Source organism: Myotis myotis, unplaced genomic scaffold (assembly GCF_014108235.1).
Source record: "Myotis myotis isolate mMyoMyo1 unplaced genomic scaffold, mMyoMyo1.p scaffold_m19_p_19, whole genome shotgun sequence".
In the NCBI taxonomy this organism is placed as follows: domain Eukaryota; kingdom Metazoa; phylum Chordata; class Mammalia; order Chiroptera; family Vespertilionidae; genus Myotis; species Myotis myotis.
Genome location: NW_023416323.1, coordinates 6,820,821 through 6,834,709, shown reverse-complemented (window position 1 = coordinate 6,834,709; position 13,889 = coordinate 6,820,821). Strand labels below are relative to the sequence as shown.

Below are 13,889 nucleotides of genomic sequence, written 5' to 3'. Positions count from 1 at the left end.
CCCAGGGATAGGAGTCTCTGCTATGGAATCCGGGTGTAGCCAAGGGCTTCAAGGGATCCTGTCAGTGTGACAAATGCCTTCATTCATTCATTAAGTATGACTCAGCCCCTACTTTGTTTCAGGTTCTGCTCAAGGTGCCAGATCAGAGCATTGGAAAGAAATCCTATAAAACAAAACTTGTTGGAGCTTTTTAAAAAAACAACAACTTTACTGTATTGATCTTTAGAGAGGGAGAGGGAGAGAGAGAGAGAGAGACACCAATGTGAGCGTGAAACATGTATATGAGAGTGAACCATTGATCGGTGGCCTTCTGCACGTATCCCCACTGGGAACAGAACCCAAAACCTGGGCATATGCTCTGACCAGGAATTGAACCAGTGACCTTTCACAGGGGAGGACACTCCAACCCTGAGTCACACCAGCCAGGGCTCATGGACGTTTTTACTAGAGGAGAGTAGGGGAGGGCTAAGCACTCAGTGTATATTACATCAGGTAACAGAAAATGAAAGCACAAAAGTGAGGTGACAGCAGAATGTAGGAGGGGCTGCACTGAACGAGGCCAAAAAAGTCACATTTGAGCAAAAACATAAAGTGAGAAGTGAGGGAGTGAGCTATGTGAAGATCTGAAAGGAAAAAGAGATACCCCCTACTCCTGATCTGTGAGTACTTTATTCTTCACCCCATCACAAAGTCTTCACCACAATGAGTATTGAACCCATGATAACATCTGGGGCACAGTGTAGTATGCCTACATCTACATATTCTAGAGGCCTGGTGCATGAATTTGTGCATGAGCGGGGTCCGGCCATCTGGCCCCAATCTGGGTGGTGGGGGCTAAATGGGGTCAGGGCTGGCCAGGGGAAGGGGCCAAAGGCAGTTGGCCAGCCCTGCCCCCTGGTCGAACTCCCAGTGGAACTCTCAGTCTAGGTGAGGATTTGCATATTAGGCTTTTAATATATATATATATATATATATAGAGAGAGAGAGAGAGAGAGAGAGAGAGAGAGAGAGAGAGAGAGAGAGAGTCAGGGGCCATAGCAACCGAACAGACGACCAAACAGGCTGAGTGGGGAGACCAGGCCAGCAGGGGGTTAGTGAGGGATGACCAAACGACTGAGCAACAGGCTGTGTGGGCAACCACGCAAGCAGAGGTGGCAGTGAGGGGCGAACAGGCTGGCAGGGGGGAAGGTGGTGGCGACCAGGCCAGCGGGGGGGACAGTAAGGGGCAACCATGCTGGCAGAAGGGAGGCTGTTAGGGGTGACCAGGCTGGCAGGAGGGGCAGTTGGGGGCAACTAAGTTGGCGTGGAGGGACATTTGAGGGCGACCAGGCTGACAGGCAGAGGTGGTTAAGGGTGATCAGGCTGGCAGAGGGGCCAGTTAGGGGTGATCAGGCAGGCAGGCAGGCAGGCAGGCAAGCAGTTAGGAGCCAGCAGTCCCGGATTGTGAGAGGAATATCCAACTGCTGGCTGTTGGACATCCCCCAAGGGGTCCCGGATTGGAGAAGGTTCAGACTGGGCTGAGGGGACCCACCACTGTGCACGAATTTCATGTACCAGGCTTCTAGTATAGGATAAAAGCCTAAACAAACTTTACGACCGAAGGACCAGAACGATCAAAACGACCGGTTGACCAGTTGCTATGATGCATACTAACCACCAGGGGACAGATGCTCAATGCAGGAACTGTCCCCTGGTGGTCAATAAGCTCCCACAGCCAACCTCCCAGGGCTGACCAACCTCACCTGGTCCCTCCCCGCAGCTGGCCAACCTCCCATGGTCCCTCCGCCTGTCCCTTCCCCTGGCAAGCAGGCCCCTATCCCGGGACTGGGCAAGACGTCCCTGATCAGCCGTGATCGATGGCCAAGCCTAGGGATCCCACTGTGCATGAATTCATGCACCAGGCCTCTAGTTTTAAACATAAGAAACATTGGGGAGAAACCAAGATGGCGGCATAGGTAAACACCAGAGTTTGCTGCCTCGAACAACCACTTCAAAAATACAACTAAAAGACGGAATGGACATCATCCAGAACCACAGGAAGGCTAGCTGAGTGGAAGTTCTACAACAAGGAGGAAAGAGAAAAACATACCAAGACTCAGAGGAGGCGCAGTGCTGAAGTAAAATACTAAGGTGCGGAGTGCATGCGGAGCGGGCTGGCGGCTGAGGGCGTGGTTGTTGTTTTCAATCGGGAGGGAGTCTCAGGCTCTGAGCTCCAGCTCCGGGTGAGTCTCTAGGGACCCAGACTCATACGTGAGAAGCGGGACTGTCTGGCATCGCTCAGAATCCTAGGGCAGCTTTCTCTCCGTGCGGCTTGCAGCAATTACTGGGACACTGAGAAGCAGAGCCTCTGAGGGCAAGACTGAGAGCAGCCATAATTGCTAACCCCGCCCTGTTGATCCCGTGGGACCTGCCCCGCCCAAGCCCTGCAGGGAGACTTTTGCTGGATAGCCTCAGGCAAAGGCTAGATTAGCACCTCCCTAGAGATCCAGGAGCCAGGAAGCCCAGAGGTCAGAGTGGGACCATCCAGTTTGCAGCTCCATGGAACCATAATAGACAAACTCAGGGGGAAGACTCAGTGAGCACCAAAGCCCCATCGAAGCAAGTCTACCCCCAGAGGGGTGTCTCCAGCACAGAAGTTCTCCCACTGCAGACACAGCTGATTCTCACAGCCAATTGGCCTGGAGGTCAATTCCTCACAGTGATACCTACAACAATCAAGGCTTAATTACAACAAGACTGTGCACAAAGCCCACAAGGGGGTGCACCAAGAGTGCCTACCTCAGGTAATTGGGACACTTAGCACAGAAAGGCACTCTATCGACACAGCGAAACATAAAAAATGCGGAGACAAAGAAACAGGACACAAACGACAGAATGGGAGGAAAGCAAACTGCTGGATATAGATTTCAAAACCACACTTTTAAGGTCTTTAAAGAACTGTCTAGAAGCCGCCGATAAACTTAATAAGGCCCTCGAAAAGACTGGTGAGACCACCGATAAATATAGTGAGATCTTCAAGAAGACTGGTGAGACCGCCGATAAATGTAGTGAGATCCTCAAGAAATCTAAAGAGACCCTCGATGTTGTGATAAAGGACCAACTAGAAATTAAGCATACACTGACTGAAATAAAGAACATTATACAGACTCCCAACAACAGACCAGAGGATCGCAAGAATCAAGTCAAAGATTTGAAATACGAAGAAACAAAAAACACCCAACTGGAAAAGCAAAATGAAAAAAGAATCCAAAAATACGAAGATAGTGTAAGGAGCCTCTGGGACAGCTTCAAGCGTACCAACATCCGAATTATAGGGGTGCCAGAAGAAGAGAGAGAGCAAGATATTGAAAACCTCTTTGAAGAAATAATGACAGAAAACTTCCCCTACCTGGTGAAAGAAATAGACTTACAAGTCCAGGAAACACAGAGAACCCCAAACAAAAGGAATCCAAAGAGGACCACACCAAGACACATCATAATTAAAATGCCAAGAGCAAAAGACAAAGAGAGAATCTTAAAAGCGGCAAGAGAAAGACAGTCAGTTACCTACAAGGAAGTACCCATACGACTGTCAGCTGATTTCTCAACAGAAACTTTGCAGGCCAGAAGGGAGTGGCAAGAAATATTCAAAGTGATGAATACCAAGAACCTACAACCAAGACTACTTTATCCAGCAAAACTATCATTCAGAAGTGAAGGCCAGATAAAGAGCTTCACAGATAAGAAAAAGCTAAAGGAGTTCATTACCACCAAACCAGTATTATATGAAATGCTGAAAGGTATCCTTTAAGAAGAGGAAGAAGAAGAAAAAGGTAAAGATACAAATTATGAACAACAAATACACATCTATTAACAAGTGAATCTAAAAATCAAGGGAATAAATAATCTGATGAACAATATGAACTAGCGATTGTAATAGAATCAGGGACAAAGAAAGGGAATGGACTATTCTTGGGGGGGGGAAGGGGTGTGGGGTGAGGGAAGAGATTGGACAATAATCGTGCGCCTATGGATGAGGACAGTGGGTGGGGAGTGAGGGCAGAGGGTGGGGTGGGAACTGGGTGGAGGGGAGTTATGGTGGGAAAAAAGAGTAACTAATGTAATAATCTGAACAATAAAGATTTAATTAAAAAAAAGAAACATTGATAGAGTGAGCGAGAAGCTTAGTGTTGTGACATACTTTAAAAATAGTCTCCGACCCGGCCTGTGTAGCTCAGTGGTTGATATCCACCTATTAACCAGGAGGTCAGGGTTGGATCCCTGGTCAGGGCATATACCCAGATTATGTGTTCAGTCCCCAGTAGGGGTTGTGCAGGAGGCAGCCGGTCAATGATTCTTTCTCACCACAGATGCTTCTATCTTTCTGCCTTCCTCTCTCTCAAATCAATTAAAAATATTTTATTTTTATATACTAGAATATTTATATTAATTTCAGAGAGAGAAATAGAGCTAGAAACATCAATGAGAGAGAAACATTGATTGGCTGCCTCCTGCACCCCCCCCCCCCACTGGGGATCAAGCCCCCAATCTGGGCATGTGCGCTTTACCAGAATTGAACCCAGGACCCCTCAGTCTGCAGGCCAATGCTCAATCCAGTGAGCCAAGCAGGCTAGGGATTATATATATATTTTAAAGAGCATGAACCATGGAGCTGAAGGGTTTGGGATTCAAATCTGGCTCTATCCTCACCTGCTGTGTGACCTTGACAAGGAGCCCTGCAGTTGGCAGCAAAGCTATCCAGCCCACAGGCTTGGACAAATAAAGAAGTGCAATCACTTGTGTATTGAGGTGTGTGTGGTTATTTAATAGAGACCATCCTATGGCCTCCACTGGAAGCTGAATAAATGCTACTTCAATGTACACGACTTGTCCGCAAAGGAAGGATGATAATGCCACGGTATAGATGAGGAAACTGAGGCCACAGAATTTGCGCAGTCACACCATGATTAAGTGGCAGGGTCAGAGTTGCACTGAAGTCACCTGATTGCCCTGGCTGAGGAGTTTTAACTGAAATTGCCGCTCAGAGTGATCACCGGGGAACAACCAGTGTAAATGCAAGAATATTTAATAATGAAAGACAGAGTCGCCCATTACTCAGGGATTTCACAAATACAAAGGACACACGGGTGACAGAATCCAAAATTCTGCAGTCACCTAAGGACTTCGGGCGCTGTCACTGCCTCATCCCTGAGGGACCAGGCCTCTCCACTGGAGAGCTGCAGGAGTCACAGATTCATAGAATCTCATAGGAGACGCTGAAGGCTCAAATCAGGGCGTGGGAACTGTCATGGAGACTCGGTCCTGGGCTGCTGGTACCCAGAGAAATAGAGCCTCACCCATGGTACGTGGGGTCAGCGTCCCCTGTGGACTCAGGACTCAAGTCTCTTCCTGCCACACAAGGCCCCTGGCGGGTCTTCGGGCAATGCCTTCCACAGACATGTCCCTGCTCCCAGGGGACGCGCTGTCCTCTCCGGAAATGTCCCCGCACTTCACGGTGCGCTCAGCGCAGCCATCGAGGGGAGGCCAGCGGCGGCGGCAGAGTCTCCTGAGCGCGGGCGCCCACTGGCTGGAGACCTGCCTGGACCAGCGGGCAGCACAGAGCCCCGACCTAAGCCGCCCGCCTGCAGAGCCGCGGGTCCCGCCTCGCACTCGGGTCAGAGGCAAGGCCCTGAGAGCGCCGCCAGCTTCAGGTCCCACGTGAGCAGGCGCAGGAGGTTGAAGATGATGGTGGCTTCATGGCACCGAGGCGAGTCCTGGAACCCGGGAAGGAAGCGAAGCGGGGCTGAGGCAGCGATTTCCTCATCGAGGGACCCTCGGTTCCTGGCCGCTCCACCACACGTGACCCCCCACCGCTCCCCCCGCCCCCACCGCACCCCCGCACCCAGCCCCACCCCTGCGGGCTACCGGCTCCGCTCCCGCGCCACTCACAGCTCTCCGCCTTTGGGGACGCCTCCTGGGTGCCCGCGGGGACTTCCTTGAGGAACCTGGCCGCACCAGCTCGAGCTGGAGGGGGCACAGGAGGTAAACCAAGGCGGCGAAGGGACCCAGTCTCCCACCGACTCAGCCCACGAGCCTCCCAGCCCAGCCCTGCGGACACCAGCGGGACGCGAATTGTGTGTGGACCGGTTGGGGCTCCGCGAGACAGATGGGACCCGGGCGACCTAGCTGAGGGGCCGGAGAGCGCAGAGCAGGCGGGTGCGGGGTGCAGGAGCCGGGCGCGGGGGGCACTCACGCAGGCCACCACGTCCCTCCTCGCGGACGCCAGCAGCTCCAGGGTTGGGGCGACGCCTGGAAACAGCTCGGGGCTGGGCAGGCTGCTCAGCACGGCCTGGGCGTCCGAGAGGCCCCGGGCCACCAGGCGGAGCCGTGCGCACGACTGCGGGGACTTGGCGGAGTTAGAGGCGCCGCGACCGCCGCCCTGTGCCCCCCCAAACCCCACCCCACGCCGACCCGCGGGCCTCACCCAGGGCAGCGGGGGAACCCTCCGTGGGCGGAAGGAGCAGTTCCGCGGCCTCCAGCTCAGCATCTCTTCCTCCTGGGCGGGACAATGGTGGGGCTGAGGCTGCGCCCCTCGCCTGAGCCCTGAAGTGCGGGGAAGTCGGGGATTCATGCCTGTGACCCGACTGTGGTGCGGGATGGTCGTGCGTACTGTGCACGGAGCCTCAGAGCTCCCCGAGGACGAGAACGGGAAAGGGGAATGAAATGCACCCCTTGCGGACGCTGCACCCCGACGTGAGCCGGGTCCGCCCGGGGGCGCCCTTTTGTGATTGGCACCAAGGTGCTCTCTGTGCTTAGGATGCAGCTGGTCAGAATTCAGACCTGAGATCCGAGATGCGCCTGTGTGACCCTAGGATGCCAGGGCCCTCGTGATAGGGACCAGGATCCGACCCCGGTGGGACCAGCGTCCCCTGGGACTGGGGGTCTGGGCATCACTCACGTAGTGGTCCCTCAGCGCCTTGACCGCCTCCAGCGCCCTGGGATCCAACCAACGGTAGTGAGAGAGGGAGCAGCGCCTGGGTTCGGTCACAGCGGGGTCCGCCACCACTTTCACTGTCACCAAGACCCACAGCCCCATGGACACCGCGGCTGCACCACTGGGCCTCATCTCTGCTCCTGCACAAAGCCAGGGACGTCGGCCAGTCCGAGGGAAGGCCCCGGGTCCAGCCCCTGCCTCCTGTTAGACTGGCAGGGGGACCGATGTAAGGGGGTGGCTACGACCCCTCCTACCCTCAGGCTCTCTCCCCTCACTGCTCACCTGCAATGTGCCCTCCGTGCTGGAGCTGGGCTTGCCTTCCTCTGTCCCCTGCCAGCTGTCCAGAGTGTTGTCAACCTTTGACAGTGGTGTCTGCACCTCCATGGCCGCTTTTATGCTCCTGACTGAGGAATGGTGAGCCGCTGGGCTTCCCCGTTCAGGTTAAGTTTTCGGAACATCAGCGCTGGACGCTGGCCCACTGGGATGCTGGCTTAGGCCTGAGGACTTTGCCTGCCTGTCCCAGGGTGCCAGCAATGGCTCTGCCCTCACCAGACTTATGCAACTCTTGTTTCTTTTTTTCTGGACATTTGTTTGTCTTCTCGGCCTGTATTGGTTTTTCTTTTGCACTCTAGGAATTAACCAAAAATACACCATTTCCTTATCTTCCAAGGCACCTTGGCAGAGGTGCTGGTAGAAGGATCTGCCTGGAGTTTGTACTGGGAGTTTCCAGCTTCTCCCTTTCATTACGTCTCTGCCTGTCTCTTTCTGTTTTCTATATCAGCATGATTATCCCCCTTCTGTTCTTGCTGGCATTTCCTCGTCTAGGTTTTTGACAAACACTCTCTTTGATGTCCATTGTCTGTTATTAAATTACTAGAGGCCTGCTGCATGAAAATTCGTGCACTGGAGGAGGGTCCCTCAGCCCGACCTGCCCTCTCTCACAGTGCGGGAGCCCTCAAGGGTGGGAGGCGACCCGGCAATCAGGGGAAGGTGATGCCCCATCACACCTCTGCTGCTGTCACTGCCGGCAACGCAAGCCTCGGCTGGCCCTGGTTACCTGAGCCTCGGGCAGCCCTGGGCAGCTGGGCAGCCCCACCTGAGGATTGCCTGCATCTTGGACAGCCCTGGGCAGCTGGAAAGCTGCCATTGAGACTTGCCTGCACCTCAGGCCGGCCCTGGGCAGCTGAGGGGCTGAGGGGACTTGGGGTCTCCAGAGGCAGGCACGTGAAGTAACCGGGCCTGCCAGGTGGTGGGCCCAGCCTTGCCGGACACCTGCTGCCCCAGCGGGGCTGAGGGGACTGGGCGCTGCCGTCTTGGGGCTGTGGGCACTGCCATCTTTGAGGGCGGGACAGTCCATTAGCATATTCCCTTCTTGTTGGCTGTGGGTGCCGCCATCTTTTCCAACGGTGTGAGGATCAATTAGCGTATTCCCTCTTTATTAGATAGGCTATTTCTTACTTTACTAGTTAATTTCTTACCATAGGGACACATCGTTAGGTGATTCCATCATGTGCGAGCATTGTAGAGTGTCCCTACACACACTTAGATGGTGCAGCCTAGGCTGTATGGTAGCCTATTGAGCCTTGGCTACAAACCTGTATAGCATATTACTGTACCCAATATTGTAGCAATTAAAACACAATGGTTTTTTATGTTTTCTAAACCTAGGAAAGGTACAGTAAGAATATGGTATAAAAAGATAAAAGTTGGTTCACCTGTATAGGGGACTTACCATGAGTGGAACTTGAAGGTCTTGATGTATTGGCAAAATGGAGAAGTATGTTTGGAGAATAACAGATCTTTCAAGACTTTGCTTACTATTTGATTGTGCTCCCAGACCTCCTCCTTTTATTGGTGATTCAGCCCAATATCAAGTAGTGTTTCTCCCTCCAAATGTCACCTCTTTGGTCCAGGCAACAGATCAAGGACTTATAGCAGCTCTTAAAGCCTACTACCTGAGGAGCTTTGCCCAGGCTATTGCTGTAACTGAGGCAGACACTGATACAACACCTGTGACTGTATCAAGAATTTTGCTTGGACTTGGGATGATATCACCAAGGAGTATATGACTGGCATCTGGAAGAAGACACTCAAGAGATTGCCCTGGGGGAGTCAGTGAGTGAGTGGTGAGCGAATGTAAGGCCCAGGACAGTGGTCGGCAAACTGCGGCTCATGAGCCACATGCGGTTCTTTGGCCCCTTGAGTATGGCTCTTCCACAAAATACCGACTTCTGCGCATGGGCCACAAAGTTTCAATCACACTGTACATGTGCACCCGCACGCGGTATTTTGTGGAAGAGCCACACTCAAGGGGCCAAAGAGCCGCATGTGGCTCGCGAGCAGCAGTTTGCCGACCACTGGCCTAGGACATTGCTGTCCACTACTGTAGACTTCACAAACACTGCACACTCAGGCTACACTAAATTCATTTTTCTTCAATAATAAATTAACCTTAGTTTACTGTAACTTTTAGTTTATAAACTTTTAAAAAGAACTTTAACTTTTCTAGTCTTTTTAACAACACTTAGCTTAAAACACACATTGTATATCTGTACAAAAATATGTTCTTTTTTATATCCTTATTCTGTAAGTTTTTTCTGTTTATTTGTTTTCTTTACTTTTTAAATGTTCTTGTTAAAAACTAAAACAAAATGCACACATTACCCTAGGTCTACATTAGGGGTAGGGAACCTTTTTCCTGCCAACAGTCATTTGTTTATTTATAACATCATTCTCGGGCCATTCAAAATTATCAACTTAAAAGTTACCTGCTATATTTGGTCTAATATTTAATGAACTAATTCCTAATGCCTTGGCAGGGCCAGACCAAATGATTTCGTGGGCCTTCTACCGCCTTCGAACGTGATGTTCTCCACCCCTCATCTACAGTCAGGCTCATCAATATCACCTCATCCCACTGGAAGGTCTTCTGGGTCAATAATACACACGGGGCTGAGAGCAATGACTTCTTCTGGAATAACCTTCTGAAGGACCTTCCTGAGGCTCTTCTTGAGGAGGTGTCAGTCATTTCAAAAATATGTCCATGATGCCTTGCTTGGTTTGTTTCTTTTTTTCATCATTGATTTGCTTGTAAGTAGATAATATATCATGAAAATTCCTCTCTATGAAAACATTTCAGAGTTCAGGTCCATGTTTTTAAACCTGCTAAGGGGCTTGTGAGCTCTGCAAAAGCTTGTTAAAAAACCTTCACTGTGAATTTTGGGGGTTCATCTTCATCTTCTTCTCCTGCAGTTCCCTTTTCTCTTCTTCAGCCATGAGTTCCTGTTTCAGTTCCAACAACTCCTCATTAATCAGTTCCTAGGAACCACCTCAATATCACTCTCAATGTCAACCTCCCCCAACCCAGGTTAAGGTTGTTTGCCATCTTAATTGCAGCCTTGTGTATTTTTGCAACCTCGTCATCCTTGGCAAATTTTTTGAAGTCATGGACTAACCTCTTGAGTGTCTTCTTCCAGATGCCAGTCATATACTCCTTGGTGATATCACCCCAAGTCCAAGCAAAGTTCTTGATACAGTCACAGGTGTTGTATCAGTGTCTGCCTCAGTTGCAGCAATAGCTGGGGGAAGCTCCTCAGGTAGTAGGCCTTAAGAGCTGCTATAAGTCCTTGATCTGTTGCCTGGACCAAAGAGGTGACATTTGGAGGGAGAAACACTACTTGATATTGGGATGAAATCACCAATAAAAGGAGGACATCTGGGAGCACAATCAAATAGTAAGCAAAGTCTTGAAAGGTCTGTTATTCTCCAAACATGTTTCTCCATTTTGCCAACACAGCAATTCAGGAGGGCGCCTTGGAAAAGGAGCTGGGTCATTCATGGCTTTTGTACTGCTGTGGTCTGTGTGTTTTCCCCATTGATAGGTTGATGTCTTAACAGGCAAAGATAAAGGTATTGGTAGGAGGGATTATTAGGAGGTGATAACTCTGGAGGTGGAACCCTCAAGAATGGGATTAGTTCTCTTTTAAAAGGGAAACCATGGAGCTCCCTAGCACCTTCTACCATGTGAGAACTTGGCCTCCTGTAAGAGTGCCCTCCCCTGACCATGTTGGAGCCCTGATCTTAGACTTCCCGGCCTCCAGAACTGAGAAATAAGCTTCTGCTGTTTACAAGCCACCCAGCCTCTGATGTTTTGTTATAGCAGCCCAACTGGTAAGACAAATACTGTCCTTATAGAAAGATTTCCTGTGACCTGCTGTTAGAGACGCCTATTCTGTTACAAAAACTGCTTCAACAAACAGACTATGGAATCTCAGAGGGATGGTGGGGATGGGTGGGCAGAGGTGGGAAGAGATCAACCAAAGAACTTGTATGCATATATGAATAATCCATGGACACAGACATTAGGGTAGTGAAGTTTGGGGGCAAAGGAGCTGGGGGCGGCGGCGGGATATGTAATACTTTCAACAATAAAAATATTTTTTAAAGAATTTAACAACAACAAAAGCTCTGGAGAACTTTCTTCTTATGAGTACAACTCAAACACGCTCTAGGAACTGGATCACTCCTGCTTTACTGGTAGGAATGTGAAAAGGGTACAGCCAATTTGAAAACCAGCTTGGCCATTTCTTATAAAACTAAACAGGCAACTGCTAGTCAACCCGACAGTTACAGTCCTGAACATTTATTGCAGAGAAATAAAAATTTATGATTACCTAATAATCTAAATGCAGTGTTTATAGTGGCATTACTAGTAATTGTCCAAAACCTAGAAATGTCCTTCAGAAAGAGAATGGTTAAACAAACTCTGGTGCTTCTATACCATGAAACAGGAATGAACAATTGATATACACAACAACCTAAATGAATATCCAGGGATATTCACTCAATAGTGTATGAATGATCCAGTTTCTCTGCGTCCTCACCAACATTGGATGATGTCACTATTTTTTATTTTAGCCATATTGCTAGGTGTGCAATGATAACTCATTGTGGATTTAATTTGCATTCCTCTAATGGCTAATGTTATTGAGCACCTTTTCACATGCTATTTCCCATCTGTGCAACCTCTTTGGTAAAATATGTCTTCATGTCTTTTGTCCATCTTCTAATTGGATTGTTTAATTTTTTACTGCTGAGTTTTTAATTTATTCTAGACACCAGTCGTTTGTCAGGTAGGTGGTTTGCAAATATTTTCTCACAGTCTTTAGCCCATCTTTCCATCCTCTTACACAGAGCCAAAGTTTTGGTTCGAGTTCAGTTTAATGGATTGAACCCTTTGCATCAAGTCTGAAAACCCTTTTCCTAACCCTAGATCCTGAAAATGTTCTCACGATTTTAATAAAAGTATTATAGCTTTATATTTTACATTTAAGTTCATGATCCATTTGGAGGTCATTTTTAGTTTAGGTTTGGGGTTTGAATTCAGGTTCATTTTTTGGACTATGGCTTTCCAACTGCTCTAGCACCATTTGTTGTAAAGGCTACTCTTCTCCATTGAGTTGCTTTCGCATGTGTGAGTCTTTCTAAATGCCTGTAGTGTCACACCAAGTGTATTGTTCAGCAACTTACCTTTTTCACTCTGTAAAATGCCTTAAAGGTTTTCCCATGGTCATCCTATATAACTGTTATAGGTCTAGTTAAACTTGGGGTTCATGAACCACCTCTGCAATTGATTTCAGGGAAGAGTGGACTTGCATGAGGAAAAGATGATTTTTATCTTCACTAACCTCTACCTGAAACTTCATCTTTCTTTCCTTTATGAATGTAACCAATAATAGCAACATACCACAATCTATATATATAAAAGGCTAATATGCTAAGTGTCCGACTGTCCAACCGGTCACTATGATGCACACTGGCCACCTAATAATCTAAATGAAGTGTTTATAGTGGCATAAACTTATAGTGGCATAAACAGTGTTTATAGTGGCAGACACTTAACGCAGGAGCTGCCATGATGCACACTTGCCATTGACAGAGAAACGGCACCATGAACTTGGCACCTACAAAGCAACACTTGGCTTCCCGCAAGTGGGACATAGGCCCCACCACCGCCCCGAGAGACACCCCACCAAATTACAGCCAACAGTGCCGAGACCCTATGGTGCAAAATGCAGCCCACAGCCCAGCCCAGCCCAGAAACGGTGGCTATGTGTGCCAGGTAATGACAGGTAATGACATCACTGTAGCAATGCCTGGATTCCTCTCCCTAACAACTAGCCTCCTTGGAGTTTCTTCAGCCCAGGAACACGACTTGCTTTATAGCCAGGTGCAAACATTTTACACTTTAACCAAATGCCTATGAAGCATTTTCCTGTGCCTCATCTCATTTGATCTTCACAGAAGTCCTGGAGTAGGTAGATAGGAGGTTCAATAGAATCCTACTTTCTTTTCATTAGCCAGAAAATGGAGATTTAGAAAGTATAGAAACTTGACCTGACTGAAAAGAAGTAAGAAATGGTGGACCTTGAAAATGACTTCAAGTTTTCTCACTGTGCAGAATATAGTCAAACACTGCTGCAGTTAAATATTTCACCCTTTGTTTTCTCTGCATGGTCTACACTAATAACCTGCTTCGTGTTGATTATTTACTGCTGTGTTGCTAACAATTATCCAAAAGAGAAGTTGAGGTGCTTCACTGGGTTGGAAAAAGTTTAGCTAAATCAAAAAGCAGGTCTAATTAAGCAATGATCTCTTTCATAGTCCTGTGTATTTAATATTATGCATTTAAGAAGATGTCTGAACCAATAAGTGATTATAGCAAAGTTGCAGGATACAATGTTAATGTACAAAAGTCAGTTGCTGGCTTGTATAACAGCAATGAACAAATTGAATTTGAAATAACAAACACCATTTACATTTGCCCTTTCAAGGTGAAATACCTAGATACAAATCTAACAAAATATGAACAAACTCTAGATGAGAACCACTACAAAACTCTGTGAAAGTAATCAAA

The 13,889-nt window shown here is 48.7% G+C and overlaps 1 protein-coding gene across 1 annotated transcript; it reads right to left on the bottom strand.

The window, feature by feature from the left end:
• Nucleotides 1–5,654: 5,654 nt before the first annotated feature.
• Nucleotides 5,655–7,105, bottom strand: LOC118674222 (interferon lambda-4-like). The gene is made up of 5 exons (XM_036345711.1): nt 6,938–7,105; nt 6,464–6,535; nt 6,233–6,376; nt 5,929–6,003; nt 5,655–5,753 (listed from the first exon to the last, which is right to left on the bottom strand). Exons 1-5 carry the CDS (start codon nt 7,103–7,105, stop codon nt 5,655–5,657), a joined length of 558 nt encoding a protein of 185 aa, XP_036201604.1.
• Between the last annotated feature and the right edge of the window lie 6,784 nt (nt 7,106–13,889).